Raw genomic sequence first — 14,829 nt, 5'->3', positions numbered from 1 at the left:
TGTTTATTGTTATTGCCGGATCAAAAATATCAAACTGACAAAAATCGGAAGTTTATTTGTTGTATTAATTTGATTATAATACTCGGAGTGACAAATGTTAATTAAAAAATTAAGTTAATTTAAAAGAAGAAATTTTGAACCAAACAAATAATTTTGAATAATTTTTTTTTTGTATTGAATATGTTCTTAACACAAGAACGTATATTCTTGAAAATTCCTGAGACTACACTTGTTTGTCTGAAGAATTAATCAAAATAATTTTTTATTTAATTGGAGTGGTAAAAATGAACATTTCAAATTATTCATTTGAAAAACTTTTTAAGGCCGGAAATCTTTGTTTGGTGGTAATTTTTATTTTTTGATAAAATTGATAATAAAATTCTTTATATTAATCTTTGTAGTTGAAAATTTTTTCTCATGAATCAAATTCATTTTTATATCACTGCTCATTAATTTTTTGTAAAAAATTCCAAATTGAGTTCCAAAATTTCCAAATTAAAATTAAAAATGTAATTATACTTCAAGTATACATACATACTTATATGAATTTTACATAATATTTACTGTTTCATAAATCCTAAAAATTTTTTAACGCAAACACGTGCTGTTTGAAATAATAATAAATAAATAAATGATAAATGTTATTTATAAAATAACAGTTGTATAATTAATTAGACATAAAAAAAGGCAAATGTGCTTAAGCACTCGTAGTAAGTTAAATACTAATCATAATGTATCATTAATAATAGAAACGCGTGTTTATTTGTTAAGATTTATGATGCATGAACACAGGTATCGACACGCAGACGAGTATAACGACATTGAAGGTAAATAGACAGTGGCAATACAAAACCGAGGATTAAGTTTATAGATATATACATGTATAGAGCAGCAGTGAGGTAGGTCGGGTGCACGTACGTCAACGAACCGACCCACGGAAAGTGCGAGTCAAGCATTAAATGTACGAGAAAGACACGACAAGTGTTGTATATCTATAAAACTAACAAAGTGTGTAGCTATATATCGAGGGAATTACGGGAACAAGAGGGCGGCTTATGTAATCGGTATCTCGGAGATTAGTTTTACGACACATTGAGCGGCCCAGCGTGATGTTGTGATTATTATTATTATTGTTATTGTTATTATTATTATTGTAATAGCTGTGCGGTCGCGCGCCAAAGAGTCAAATCTACTCATCGAGGCTAGTCTTCTACTCTGGTGTGGTGTGCTCTCATCTGATATTATGTTTGCTATATAACTCAGCTACTCATCTGTGCGAGTCTCTCATATTATGTGAAACGTGCGTGGGCAACGGCCCAATTCATTGTTGTTAGAATATTAATCACTCGGGATGATCACTCGTGTGAATATAACAGATGGATTAACTCGATTGGTCACTAGTTTATTAGTGTGCATGAATATATCACATGTGATTTAATATTATATGCTCTATGTATGTTAAGTAAATATAGATTAGTCAAGTTTTAAGTGTAAGTGTCGATTTCGATTTCGATGTGAATATTGTTGGGTGATATTGTTTAGTGTAGGTCGTGGCAGTGGTTTGATCGTTTGATGTATACTTTGGATTGGTTTCATTTACGATATATCTTGGCGCCATTCACGTGGGTATATAGACATTGATACTTAATAGATATTATCTACATATTTATTTAATCTGCGATATAATGAATGAAACACCTTTCAAGACTCTACCAAATTTATTTGTATTGCATTAATAATTGTTGATACTCATTTAAATGATTAACTGGCGAACTGACGTGTTTTTACTTGGCTCAAGATTTTTAGACAGTTAATATTTTAAAGAATTTTGACTTTAATTAATATAATTACATGTGTTTTACCTAGGCCTTAATATTTTATTATGCACGGAGAAAAAAATTTTGCTATATATGAACTCTATAGTAGTTAGTTAGTTGTAAAAAGTTCCAGTAGGTTAACGTTTTCTTATGGTAACAATACCGTTTGGCTCCCGCAACTCTACATCGTTGAGCTCTGAGAGCTAAACGTTATTTACCTCTCACAACTCTACAGGATCGTTCTAAGACTATAACAAATTTTTGGCAGTCTGATTAATAATTTTTTTTACGATTTAGCATTGATAATTTAATAAATAAATGCGACAGAACGAATTTATATTTCCAACAATAATTTATATGGCAAATAAGAATAGTATTATAATAGAAATAAAATAATAATAGAACTTATATTACAAATAAAAATTATTTGTAAAATAAAAATATGGTCGTCACAAAATTATCTTATTTTCTTGATTATATTAATAAATATTGGACATAAAATCACTACCGTATATGCACAAGAAAAGATAAATAAACGAAAACAAATTTTATTTGGTGTTAAATGGGGTCTTTTGAATGTATTCCGATAACTTATTACTTATCACAATATATTCAATTAATAAATTAAATTAACAGTCACTGCAAATGAACCTTGAAAAACCATAAATACAAAACTGTTCTAACGAAATTCAATTTGACAAAAAAAAACCTATTTCCTTAAATAAATGAATTGGGAACTTAATTGTCCTCATATATTTTTAATAATATGGATGAGTAACAAAATAATTCTGTTTGTCATTATAGAAAGTTATGAAATATGTCAGCGCACTCCACTACTGCGCAACGTAGGGCGCTCCCAACTATACCGTTTGGCTCTGAGAACAATCCCGTAGAGCTCTGAGAGCTCAACAACATTGAGTTATCAGAACTAAATAACATTATGTTACTGTAACTCTACAACGAATAGTAAACTGTGTATAGTTGTGGTAACTCTACAGTTAGGTTACCAGAACGAAATTTTTTTTTCCGTGTGGAGTGTAATTTTTAATAGCGGTTTGAAATTTTTTTATTTTTTGTAATTTAATGCTCCACAATATAAGGTGTGATTAGTGATGCGAAATGACGGTCATTTTCAACTTTGGTCAAATCACGAGCAATTGACGAGCAAATGCTCGTCAATTGACGTCATTTTTTTTTGGTCAGTCACAAAAATTCATGAGCATTTTTTTTTCTTTTTAATAATATTCCACTAAAAAAAAAAATCAAACCAATCTATTTCATATGCAACTCCCATATTTTAAATATTTAAAATGAAATTTGTCTAAAAATTCTGACGGTAATAAACAAATTTGGCTTGTTCAACTACTTAGATGGAAAATGACCGTCAAAAATTTTTCAGTCATTTTTTGGTCAATTTTTTAGACTTGAGAATCCGATGAAATTTGTTTGCTAAAATTGATTCTACAGATTATTTATTAAAAACAATCACTATGTCTATTAATACAAACACGAAATTTACCTAAAAATTTTGCCGGTAGTAAACAAATCTGGCTTGCTCAACTACTTAGATGGAAAATGACCGTCAAAAATTTTTCGGTCATTTTTTGGTCAGGTTTTAAAATTTTTTTAATTTAGCTTTTAAATTAAATCGCCATTTAATTCGATTAATGACCGGCGGTCATTTTTTTTTAGTTGGTCAATTGACGTCAAATGACGAGCGTTTGACGAGCTCATGCTTTGCTTCACATCACTAGGTGTGATTTTTACACAATAGGAATTTTTAATTTTTTTGCCCTCCGGGCGGAAAGTGGCAACTAATGTCCCGCTGCGATAAACAAAGTTGCCGCTTTCCGCCTTTATCGGACAAAAAAATAGTACTGTTATACTATAGTCTACACTGAAAAAAAAGTTTTTTTCTACCTAGGAAATTTTTCCTTATCGATAAGAAATTGGTATTTTTATGATTAGAATACGAAAATTTTTTAACTATAAGAATAAAGTTTTCTGACTGTCAAAAAACTAGCCTTATAATAAAACGTGGTATTTTGAAGTTAAGAAAACCAGTTTTTTTAAATCAAGAAAACTCGAGTAAAAAATTTAGTATTCCAGGTGGAAAAAAATTGTTTTTTCAGTGTAGTTTTCGCTACGGGCAAGAATTACATGTGATCTGAGGCTTTTCTTATTTTCTTTTCCGAAGGGTGTAATATACTATTCACTCCAAATCACTCATTAATTGTTTATATGCTTTCATTACTTTGAAATGTGTTTATCTATCTATTTATCTGACGAAGTTATCCGAGGTCATTTTATCGTCTTTAAAACGTCAAATTAATTTGAAAATTTGCACACATATCAAGGGCCGACAACAATACAATAATTTCATGATTTTATCTTCAAGTTCTGACCAGAATCATTAGGATAAAAAAAATTAGAAAAACGGTAGACCCTGAAGACCATCCGAGCAACTTCCCGCTAATTCCATGCCTAGGTGCAGAAAACTGCACTAATGACGTTTTTGAGCTCATCGAGCTCAAAAATACAATTTATGTGTTACTTTGAGCTCTTCGAGCTCAAAAGTCTGATAAAAATATCATAGAACAATATTTTTTAAATTTTCAAACCGCACTAACTTTTAAATGAATCAACCGATTTTCACGCGGTTGGCAGTATTTGACGCAATTTTTTTAGTTTCATGACGAATCTTCAAGTTTGAATTGATAAAACTAGGAAATTTGGAGTAATTCCAAAAAAAAACACTTTTTTTGGTTTTCTTTCGTTCATGATATTTCTTGAACGAATTGACCAATTTTGACCGGCTTGACGGCGATCGACGTAATTTTTTCATGCTAATAGCTGATTAGTTTTTGAAATCGATCAGTGCAGCCGTTTAAAAGTTATTCCAAAAAATGTCGGAGTTAATCTAAAAAAACACTTGTTTCCAAATATTTTATCAAGAATATCTCTCGAACCAATCAACCGATTTTGACCAGATTAGCGACGATCGGCGTGGTTTTTCAAGCTTAAGGGCGGATTAGTTTTTGAATTTGATCGATTGAGCCGTTTAAAAGATATTCCAAAAAAACCACTTTCAAAAATGATTTTTTTCTTATTTATTTTTAGATTTTTTAAAATTTCTCAAAATCTATCGGTCCGAATCGGTTCAAATTCTCAGGAAATCTAAGTTTGAGGGAACTCTTTAGAACGCTGTTTGGTACGTTCCGATCGGTTCAGTCGTTCAAAAGTTATAAGCGAGTCACATAGTCACATAGTCACAGTCACATAGTCACATAGTCGCATAGTCACACACACACACACACACACACACACACACACACACACACACACACACACACACACACACACAGTGACAGCCTCGCGGAGATAGTCAGGGAAGCTTCCTGTGACCTTCGAACGTTGAGGTTTGATGAAAACTCGATTTTTGCAAAACGGAGTGAAAACAATAACTTCCCGATTTTTGAAAATCTTTGATTTTCTTAGCGGGAAGTTAAAAATGACGAATTTTATAAATTAAACATACACGGAAAAAAAAATTTCGTTCTGGTAACGTAACTGTAGAGTTACCACAACTATACACAGTTTACTGTTCGTTGTAGAGTTACAGTAACAAAATGTTATTTAGTTCTGATAACTCAATGTTGTTGAGCTCTCAGAGCTCTACGGGATTGTTTTGAGCGCTCTACGTTGCGCAGTAGTGGAGTGCGCTGACATATTTCATAACCTTCTAAAATGCCAAACATAATTATTTTGTTACTAATCTATATTATTAAAAATATATGAGGACAATTAAGTTCCCAATTTATTTATTTAAGGAAATAGGTTTTTTTTTGTCAAATTGAATTTCGTTAGAACAGTTTTGTATTTATGGTTTTTCAAGGTTCATTTGCAGTGACTGTTAATTTAATTTATTAGTTGAATATATTGTGATAAGTGATAAGTTATCGGAATACATTAAAAAGACCCCATTTAACACAAAATAAAATTTGTTTTCGTTTATTTATCTTTTCTCGTGTATATACGGTAGTGATTTCATGTCGAATATTTATTGATATAATTAAGAAAATACGATAATTTTGTGACGACCATATTTTTATTTTACAAATAATTTTTATTTGTAATATAAGTTCTATTATTATTTTATTTCTATTATAATACTATTCTTATTTGCCATATAAATTATTGTTGGAAATATAAATTCGTTCTGTCGCATTTATTTATTAGATTATCAATGCTAAATCGTAAAAAAAATTATTAATCAGACTGCCAAAAATTTTTTATAGTCTCAGAACAATCCTGTAGACTTGTGAGAGGTAAATAACGTTTAGCTCTCAGAGTTCAACGATGTAGAGTTGCAGGAGCTAAACGGTATTGTTATTATAAGAATACGTTAACCTACTGGAACTTTTTACAACTAACTAACTACTATAGAGTTCCTATAGCAAATTTTTTTTCTCCGTGTACAAGTTCCATAAAATGACCCTTTTTCATAAAGAAAAATATTACAATCTAACGCTTTTGGTTTTTTATTTTACTAAAGTATTAATAATATGATATAAATCACTGTTTTGCCACACTATCAAGACTATCAAATTTTTTAAATGTATAATTATTTTTGTATGTATCTAAAATTTTACATAATTTTTATTCGTAACTTTTGTCTTGTAACTCCAAAAATTTGTTTTTTAACTTGTAAAGTCAAATTTCGACCGAAAGATAAAAAATTTGATACAACAGACCCAAATCATTTTAATATAAGAGTAAATTTCCTAAAAAAAAAAGTCCTTTGTCATTTTTTTGTATCTCCAATATTTAGCTTAGAATATCAATCTTATTCTTAAAATTAGTATTTTTTATTTGAACAAGTAAACCAAAAAAATTAAAAAAAAATAAGTACATAAAAAAATCCTCGATTAATATCTCCGGAAATTGAACCCTACACTTGAAATAACTCTCCCGTAAAATGCTCGACACCAAACCGGATACAAGTTAATATTATTTTGTCAGAAAGCAAGTAATCTACTTGACAGTAGATGGATGCGCGGGAAAAATGTAGCTAATATAAATGTTGAATAAAGTCGCACCTTAGACTGACTCGCGCTACTGGCCAGCTCAAGGCTGATGCCTAGCTGGATCGCATTCCAAGCTTGGATGCAGTAGCTGAGAGTACCACTTCTGTTTTGTACGCTACGAGCGTTGGCGGATAACTTTAAAGAGATCGTGTGTGTAATACACGTATTTAATATAACTACAGAATACAGATATAGAAAGAGAGATAGATAGGTAGATAGATGTAAGAAAGGATTAATAAAAAATTGCTAGCTTCGTGCATATATTTCCGATATTATTATATTATGCGATAGAACGATGGTACGTATGTAACTTTGCTCGAGAGCTAACTCTGCTGGAGTTTGTGTATCATCAAGCGAAGTTGTTGCTTTGCATTTATACTTGTTGAATCAGAATAAATATAAGTATAAGTACAAGTATTGTGTTTTTTTTCCTTTTTTACTTTTTTCAATTTAACCGTCAGTAAGTAAGAGAACATTATATAGATTGCGGTAAAATAAAAATGTGTATAGGGATTAAAGTTGTGGATAAATGGGATAAAGAGAAAACTAAAGCTGTTAATGAATGAATGAAAAAGTTTTTAATGCTTTAGAAGCTTTATCATTTGAGAGTTTTATAATCACTCTTGTAGTAGATTATTTCAAGTATTTGAACCACGTGGTGAGCGATTAAAATGTTGCAAATCCTCGTGGTGAGTTTCAGAGTTTTGCTTACCAGAAATATTTTGTGTTATTATTTGAAACCCTTGATCAGTATTATACAAGCTCATACTGATGATATAATAATTACTTGGTGTATATGATTATTTGATGTATGTATGTGCTATATAGTGAATATATATATTGAGTATCCATCAAATTTTATCAAGATCTCATTATTGGTAATATTAATTCGCTTAAACAAAAAGAATAATGAAGCGCACATGTACGTCTGTGTATTTAATTGAACAAATTAAAATGAATAAATTCTCATTGGAAATTTTCATTGTATTTGTTAATTTTTATTTTTATTTTAATTACATTTTTTCTATAATGAATGATTTTTAATTATTCACTAATTGCAACACCCGAGAGACCTGAAGATTCCTGACGCATACCATCAAATAGAATTATTTTTTAATATGATCGTCGATCAGATTTTCGGATAAGTTCAGCAATAGTTTTGTCGATTTTTAAATGACAAAAAAAATTTTTTTAACGGCATCAAGAACGCGGTGGCGCGTGCAGTTGAGTCTCAAGTTGAGTAGAGAACAGATAAGAGAGTCGGAGAATAAAGAGAGGAATATCTGTGGCACACTTATTTGTGACGGCCTGAGTCACCGTTCAACTCTTTAAGTTAAACCACGATGTATGTTCTGAGTATTCTGTACTACTCAGAACGACATACTTTTGCAAGTAACTAGTTATTTTCCTACTGATACTTCGTAATTTCTCGGTGGACTTTTATCACCTGTTATTATTTTAATAATTCTGACATATTCAGATTTTTTTATTAATTTGATTTTAAAAAATGAAAAATTTTTTTTTATGTAGTACTGAAAAATAATTAAATTACCTGCAATTCGGTGTAAAAACTTGAACACCAATGGTGTGAAAGTCACACTTTAATTCTCGAAAGTATAAATAAAAACTTTCATGGCGATTGTTAAGGAAAATTTTATTGAACTTTGAAAAAATTTTATGGAAAGAAAATGATTCGTAAAAAATTTTAACTAAAATTTTGCGTAATATTTTTTAAGATACAAAAATAATAAAAAAAGTTAATTTTCTGAAAAACAAAAAAATGATCTCTTATTTTTCATCCAAAATTCTAAATTAACTTTTTATTTCTGCTGCGCATTTTTTGATATAAAGTTTTTGTGGAAAAATTTAAAGAATAAAAATAAACAAAAGCTTATTTTAATTTCCAGAAAATCAATACAACTTTCGGTAAAAAGAAAGAACCTTTCCCAGCATATATAAATCCAAGTCTAAAATCGATCGTTATCTTTGTTCTATCATATATAACAGTCTCTGTCGTAGTGACCTATTTAGGCAGCAACAAGGCCACAAGCTGGCTTTGGCCTCTGGTACTTTTTTTTAACTCTCTTTCTCTCTCATCTTATTTACCGTATCGCTTCTTTACTTTTCTTCAAGCTCATATACATATGATATGCATCTATAGATATGTACAAAATGTGTGTGAGCGACGTTTGATATATACATCCAAACATCCACGCACGTCAACATAACAAAAGTAAGCACATACCCGCGGAGCATAAAGCATAAGCATCAACATATCAACGCTTACTACATACGCTGACCTGTGTACGTTCTGCTCGAGACGTGCATCACGATATATCCGGAAGTAGAGGGTCTTATTTTTCGAGCACAAAAGTCACAAGATTAACTTTATTCTCTAGTCAAAATAAAATGTTTCATCTTTTTTGTACACACTCCTACATGTAATCAAATCGTCATGTGTGTGGATGATAATAATGTTTACGATCGTATTTACTTTTATTTGATGCTAGACTAATGCGAGTACACGCGTTGTTTTTTACGATTTCAGTGTCTTGTTGTTGTTGTTTTTTTCATCGTCTACACACGTGTCTCGCTCCTTATGCACATACAGAGTTCGCCAGAGCCAGAGGCGACGACGTATGCAGACGTATTGGAGTCGAGTCGTGCAATCCTGCGACCTTCGGACACGGCCTCGCGATCATACATGTATATACATGTTTACTACTATAGTTGTGTCGTCCGACCAAGGACGATTGTCGCGCCGAAATTTTTAAATTACATTGATTAATTTTTCACAGAAAAAATCTGTTACATGTGTTTTGTTCACTTATTGTGAGTAAACATTGTGTAATAAATGATCAAATATAAAAAAAAAATTGTTGATAAAAATAGACAGGATGCAAAATGTTGATTAATTTTTTTGGAGCTGAGTTGTGCAACGCTTTAAATATTTTAAGGTGAGAGTGTGTGTGATATGTTTTATTTTAGGCAGGACGACGTAGCTGCGCAGTCTGCAGTTATATATACTATACTAGAGTAGCGCATTCTTGATAGTCTATACATGTCTGAGCTTGCATGAACAAAGTTTTAGGCATATGTGTGCAGACTACTATTGTATGTCGTATGTATATGATAGAAATATCTAAAAGAGTGTCTGGAGTCTGAAGTCGCCTTCGAACTTGTCGCGTCTTGTAGGCAGGAGCAGACTAAAGTCTGGGAGTACAGAGACGGGTAAATAGTATAAGAGTTATAATAAAAACAAAGAGCAAGTGAGAAATGACGGTGAGTGTTGGTAAAAGATTAAAAAAGGATGAAGAGTGTGGTGTTAGTTTGAAAAGCAGCTGAGAATCCACTGCCTCACGCTACAGAACACAACGTGCGAAGAAACGAGTAGAGACAGAAAGGTGTAGAAAGAAACGAAACGAAAGAAATGAAAGAGTTGAGGTAAAAATAATAAAAAAATAATGAGAACAAAAATGGGAGAGAGAGGATAAATGCCACGTGGTCGCGGCTTGCAACCAAAAGTGTCGGGGCGCTCTATTCCGCGGTATAGATAGAGCTCACCACCAGACCAGGACCACGTTTAGTTATCCGGCGCTCAGCTCTAAAACCAATTTTTTTGACATTTTTCGCAGTCCCGCGAAAATATGGACGTATATGTCGAGCCACGTGTGTGGGGAATGCGCAAAGCCCGGAACTTCTTGCTGATTGGTCCGCGAGATCCACCAATCCTGGTGGTTAAATCATCTGGAGAGAGATGGAAATAGGCTGATGCTGGCTGTTTGGGCGCCAACGTGAGGAGAGACGATACGCGATTGGAGTAGGGATGAATTTTTAAGAGAAACGAGATAGAAGAGAATGCGGGGAAGGCAGAGATGGAGATGGAGATCGAGACGAAGGCTGCTGTTCGTTGAGAAAGAGAGTGTGAGAGATAGATATGATGCAGTGCCGTAGGATGAGAATCTGCAGATTATACTTAGCTTGGAGTTGTAGAGAGATGTGGTATTTCTCTTGTTGAGATATTATTATCCATGCAGGGATAATGTTAAAGATTTGTTTGGAGAAATACAAGAATTATCGCTACTTTTTTCATTTTTCAGCTCAACAGCTTATTTTATTGCACTCTTTGCGAACCCAGCGACTTTCTCGGTAATTTGTTTTAAGGTAAATCTTGAAAAAGTTCCAAGTCTCAGCCGCTAATCAAGTTCTACTTAGAGAAGGGTTCAGCAGAGATAAAGGAGAAGAGGGCCCAGGTTCGCGGCGTACGTTGCTGAGAAGAAAAAGAAACACTTGGGACGTAGGACGTGGACTCCTGGGGAACGTCAGACCAACGAACAAAGGACACTTTGAAGGGAGATAAAAGAAAGACTGGTATCGAGAGGAGACTTGCTTGCTTCCCCTCACATGGTCTACTAGAGAGGGATCCGATCATCTGTTCTTGCTTCGGTTCAGTGTCTTTATGTGTTTGGTACCAGAGTGGACCAAAGTCATGAAAATTAACCCTCCCAATATTTTTCTACCACCTCAGAATTTTTATTTTACATTTTTATAAAAATAGTAATAATTTATGTCTGTCTGAATTTCCATGGCAGTATTGGAACGCGAGCTTTCTCTCATTTAGAAAGCTTCCTTTCTGTCGTCATCATTCTCTCATACTTTGGACTGACTCTTTTTGTCCTGTACGGTGCTCCTCCGGAGTAGAGCTTAAACTCTACACTCTACACTCATCTCGGTCCTTCTCGCTCTTTAGTGCCGTGAAGCTAAGCACACTGTTATGTCGGGATCTCTATAATATTCTCAGTGAGATATTTCAGAGAGAGGAACTCTGCTCCGAAGCTTGTCTAACGGCGAACGAGCTAGCTCAGTTCTGCCAGAAAGGGTTCGGATCTCTCGATCTTTGTCTCCCGGTTTAACTTCTCCCTCACCATCGTATAAACTCCCACTCTCAACAGTATTTTCTCCTTTTCCTCTTGTCTCTTACCTCTTACTCTGCTATATTATATGTTCTATAGATACAACACATCTCGTTTATGTATACTACTAAAACTCTTGCTCTCTCTTTCTCTCTCTCTCGGTCTTTATTTTCCTCAGTTTGTCTTGTTTTCTCCCAGTGAAACCCTACCGTGAGTCACTTCGTCCTCGTTTGGTCCTTCTCCAAGTAGTTACCGTCAAAAATATCCTCCTTTACTTGGCACCCTCTCTCACTCGCTCTTGCGCACTGCTACGAGCTCTTCTCACTCCTTAGAATTCTCCTCTTGTCGTTTACGAAGCCTCTATCCTTCTCAGGCGCTCCTTTACTAGCTGGCGCTTTCTTCTTCCCACTTGCCGTAGAATTGTAGGGGAGAGCAGAGTTTAAATTGAGAAAGCCTGGGGTTCGAGACAAGACTCTGAGTCTGTATGTGAGTCTACTACTACTACTACTCTGTTTGCGTTCTACTTTGAAACCTACCATCTACTCTCTACTCTCTACATACTGGTATCGTCTCGTCTTATACACTCAACTCTACTTCCATTTGGTTCTACCACCATTACTAAATCTACAGCATTTACTTCTACAGTGATACTAACAGCGTCTGCGTGGATTGGACGTGAGGATATATACAAGAACAAGAACGAGAACGAGAACAAGAACTAACAGGAGTATATATATATATATATATACTGTGTAGAAATAACGACGAACCAGCGAGTGCTGTGGAACGAGGGAGAAACAGAAAGCAAGATAGACGTGGATGAAGGGGCAGAACCAAGAGAAAGAGAATTGCCAGAGAAACAAGACTTGACGTATATAGATATATATTTATGTATTATATGTGTATGGCTGCGTACTGTACCCACGTTGCAGAAATAAACCCTCTATATCTTTATCTTTATCTGTATAATATATAAAACTGCAGTATGTACATGTACATATATCTGTATCTACTGATAGTGTGTCGAGTAGAGAATGTTAGAGAGAAAAACAACCCTCTATGATCGCTACTTCTTGACGAACCTCAGATTAGAATATGATGATAATGAGATACGGTAAAAAGTTAAAAAATGCATCTTTGCTCAAAACTTTTTTTTTCTATGAATGTTTTTCTGAATTCATTTTTAGATCAAAAAGTATGTACATATATGTAGACTATTTTTTATGGAACGCAAAATAAAAAATGTTAATTAAATTATTTTTTGTTTGGATGAAAAAAGTTTAATTTAGTGAATAAATTTATTTGAAAAGTTTAAAAATAATTTATAATTAAAAACACGTGTAATGGAGGAAAACTTATGGGAATTTTTGAAGAAGAAAATTAGTGACATTGAAAAGAATTGAAAGGAAGGGGGATGAAAAGGTAAGGTAGCATAATTAGGAAGGCAGCAGGATAATGCAGAAATAACAAATTGAAATTGTGACCAGTAGGTTGAGAAAGAGACAGTACTTGCGTGAGGAACAACAAAAGTGAGGTGAAGGAGGATAGACAGCAGATATTAGAGAAAAAAAACGAGAGGTAGGAGTCTTACGGCAGATGAGAATGAGGAATCGCAAGTAGAGTAAAGTATTGGGGGAGAAATAAACGCGGAGTTGGACGAAGGGGTGATAAGTTGGAGTGGGGAATCCTGGTGCTAGTGTAGGTGGGTTTACTGTACACCGTCAGAATCGGGAGAAAGGGGAGCTTGTGCGCGAGAGAATACCCAAAATCGATTTGTGTTAGTAATTGTGCTAGGACTTGGTTGATGTGGGTGCGTATCTGTGTGAGGAGCAATGCTCTACTCTATGGTTCAACTCTCATATGTTCTCTCTTTCTCTCTCTCATATATATTTCTACACATTAAAACTTAGTAGATATATATTTGCACACATCAACTCATATGTGTATAATATATATGAAAGCACTTGTATATACATAGTTGTATAATAATGAATATAAATGTACATATATGAACACATATGTGAGTTAGGTTCCATGTATAAGTTCGATCCGCTCGTGGCTTTGGTCGAGGGATTTCTCTGTAGATGATCATGGTATATATGTGTGCATATGTATCATGCATATAACAGAGAAAGATTTCACCATTAGTTGATCCTCTCTGTCATACACATGCACTAACACCAGTATCAAGAATTACACGTATGTATTCATCCATGGACTAACGAACGAGCTTTACAGAAATTTCGCGCTAGTCGCGAATCTCTTTCTATATATAGTACATACAGTATACACATGTGTTGTATAGATATATATTCGTAATATAGATCTCAATTTATTTTTTATTAGTTTTGTGATACGAGATAAAAAACAATGATCGGCCGAATGATTTGTGTTCAAAAATTTTCACCATATTAATAAAAATAACAAGTTGTTTAAAAAAATTAATTATTTATACGTTGTATTACCGTCATTCGTCAGAGTAACATGATGCTGATGGCTAATTTATGAGAGCGATGATTATTATACAGTAAAGAAGCCGTCATCTGTTTGATTGAAACTTGGACACTAAAAAAAGAAAACTTTTCTTGATTTAAGAAAGAAAATTTTTGATCTGAAAAACTTTTATTAATTTAAGTAAATTTAAAAAAATAATAAGGGAAAAAAAAAATTGTAAACAAAGAAAATTGCGTGTTATCGATGTATTGGGAAGTGTGCGTATCAATCAGGTTTTATTTTTGATAGTAATTAACACGGGAGAATAAATCCCTTTCTTGTTGAATCTGTTGGCACAACGTGGTTGTGTGGTGGCGTAGGTAGAGTACTAGTACTGATGGTATTACGCGCGAAGTGCATCCCTAGGTAATTTATATCATTTGTATTGGCTTCCCGGGCCCCGGCGTACGTAAGTGAATGTACACACGTCCTTCTGTTTGTTTTTTATTTTTGTTATTGTTTTTTCTTTTCAAGCTTTTTATAGTCCCTTAATAAAAGTATTTCACCTGCTACAATATA

At 33.2% G+C, this 14,829-nt stretch overlaps 1 protein-coding gene across 1 annotated transcript in view; it reads right to left on the bottom strand.

Annotated features, from left to right (window-relative positions):
* LOC123275368 (transcription factor mef2A) overlaps positions 1 to 14,829 on the bottom strand; it is a 50,173-nt gene that overhangs the window by 35,041 nt on the left and 303 nt on the right. Inside the window, exon 2 of the mRNA XM_044743460.1 lies at positions 14,283 to 14,382. Coding sequence (XP_044599395.1) covers positions 14,283 to 14,288 — 6 coding nt within the window. The 5' untranslated portion in view covers positions 14,289 to 14,382. The remainder of the gene's footprint in view (positions 1 to 14,282; positions 14,383 to 14,829) is intronic.

Source organism: Cotesia glomerata, linkage group LG1 (genome assembly GCF_020080835.1).
Source record: "Cotesia glomerata isolate CgM1 linkage group LG1, MPM_Cglom_v2.3, whole genome shotgun sequence".
NCBI classification, from domain to species: domain Eukaryota; kingdom Metazoa; phylum Arthropoda; class Insecta; order Hymenoptera; family Braconidae; genus Cotesia; species Cotesia glomerata.
The sequence above is the reverse complement of the archived record's forward strand: the minus strand, read 5'-3'. Positions and strand labels throughout refer to the sequence as shown.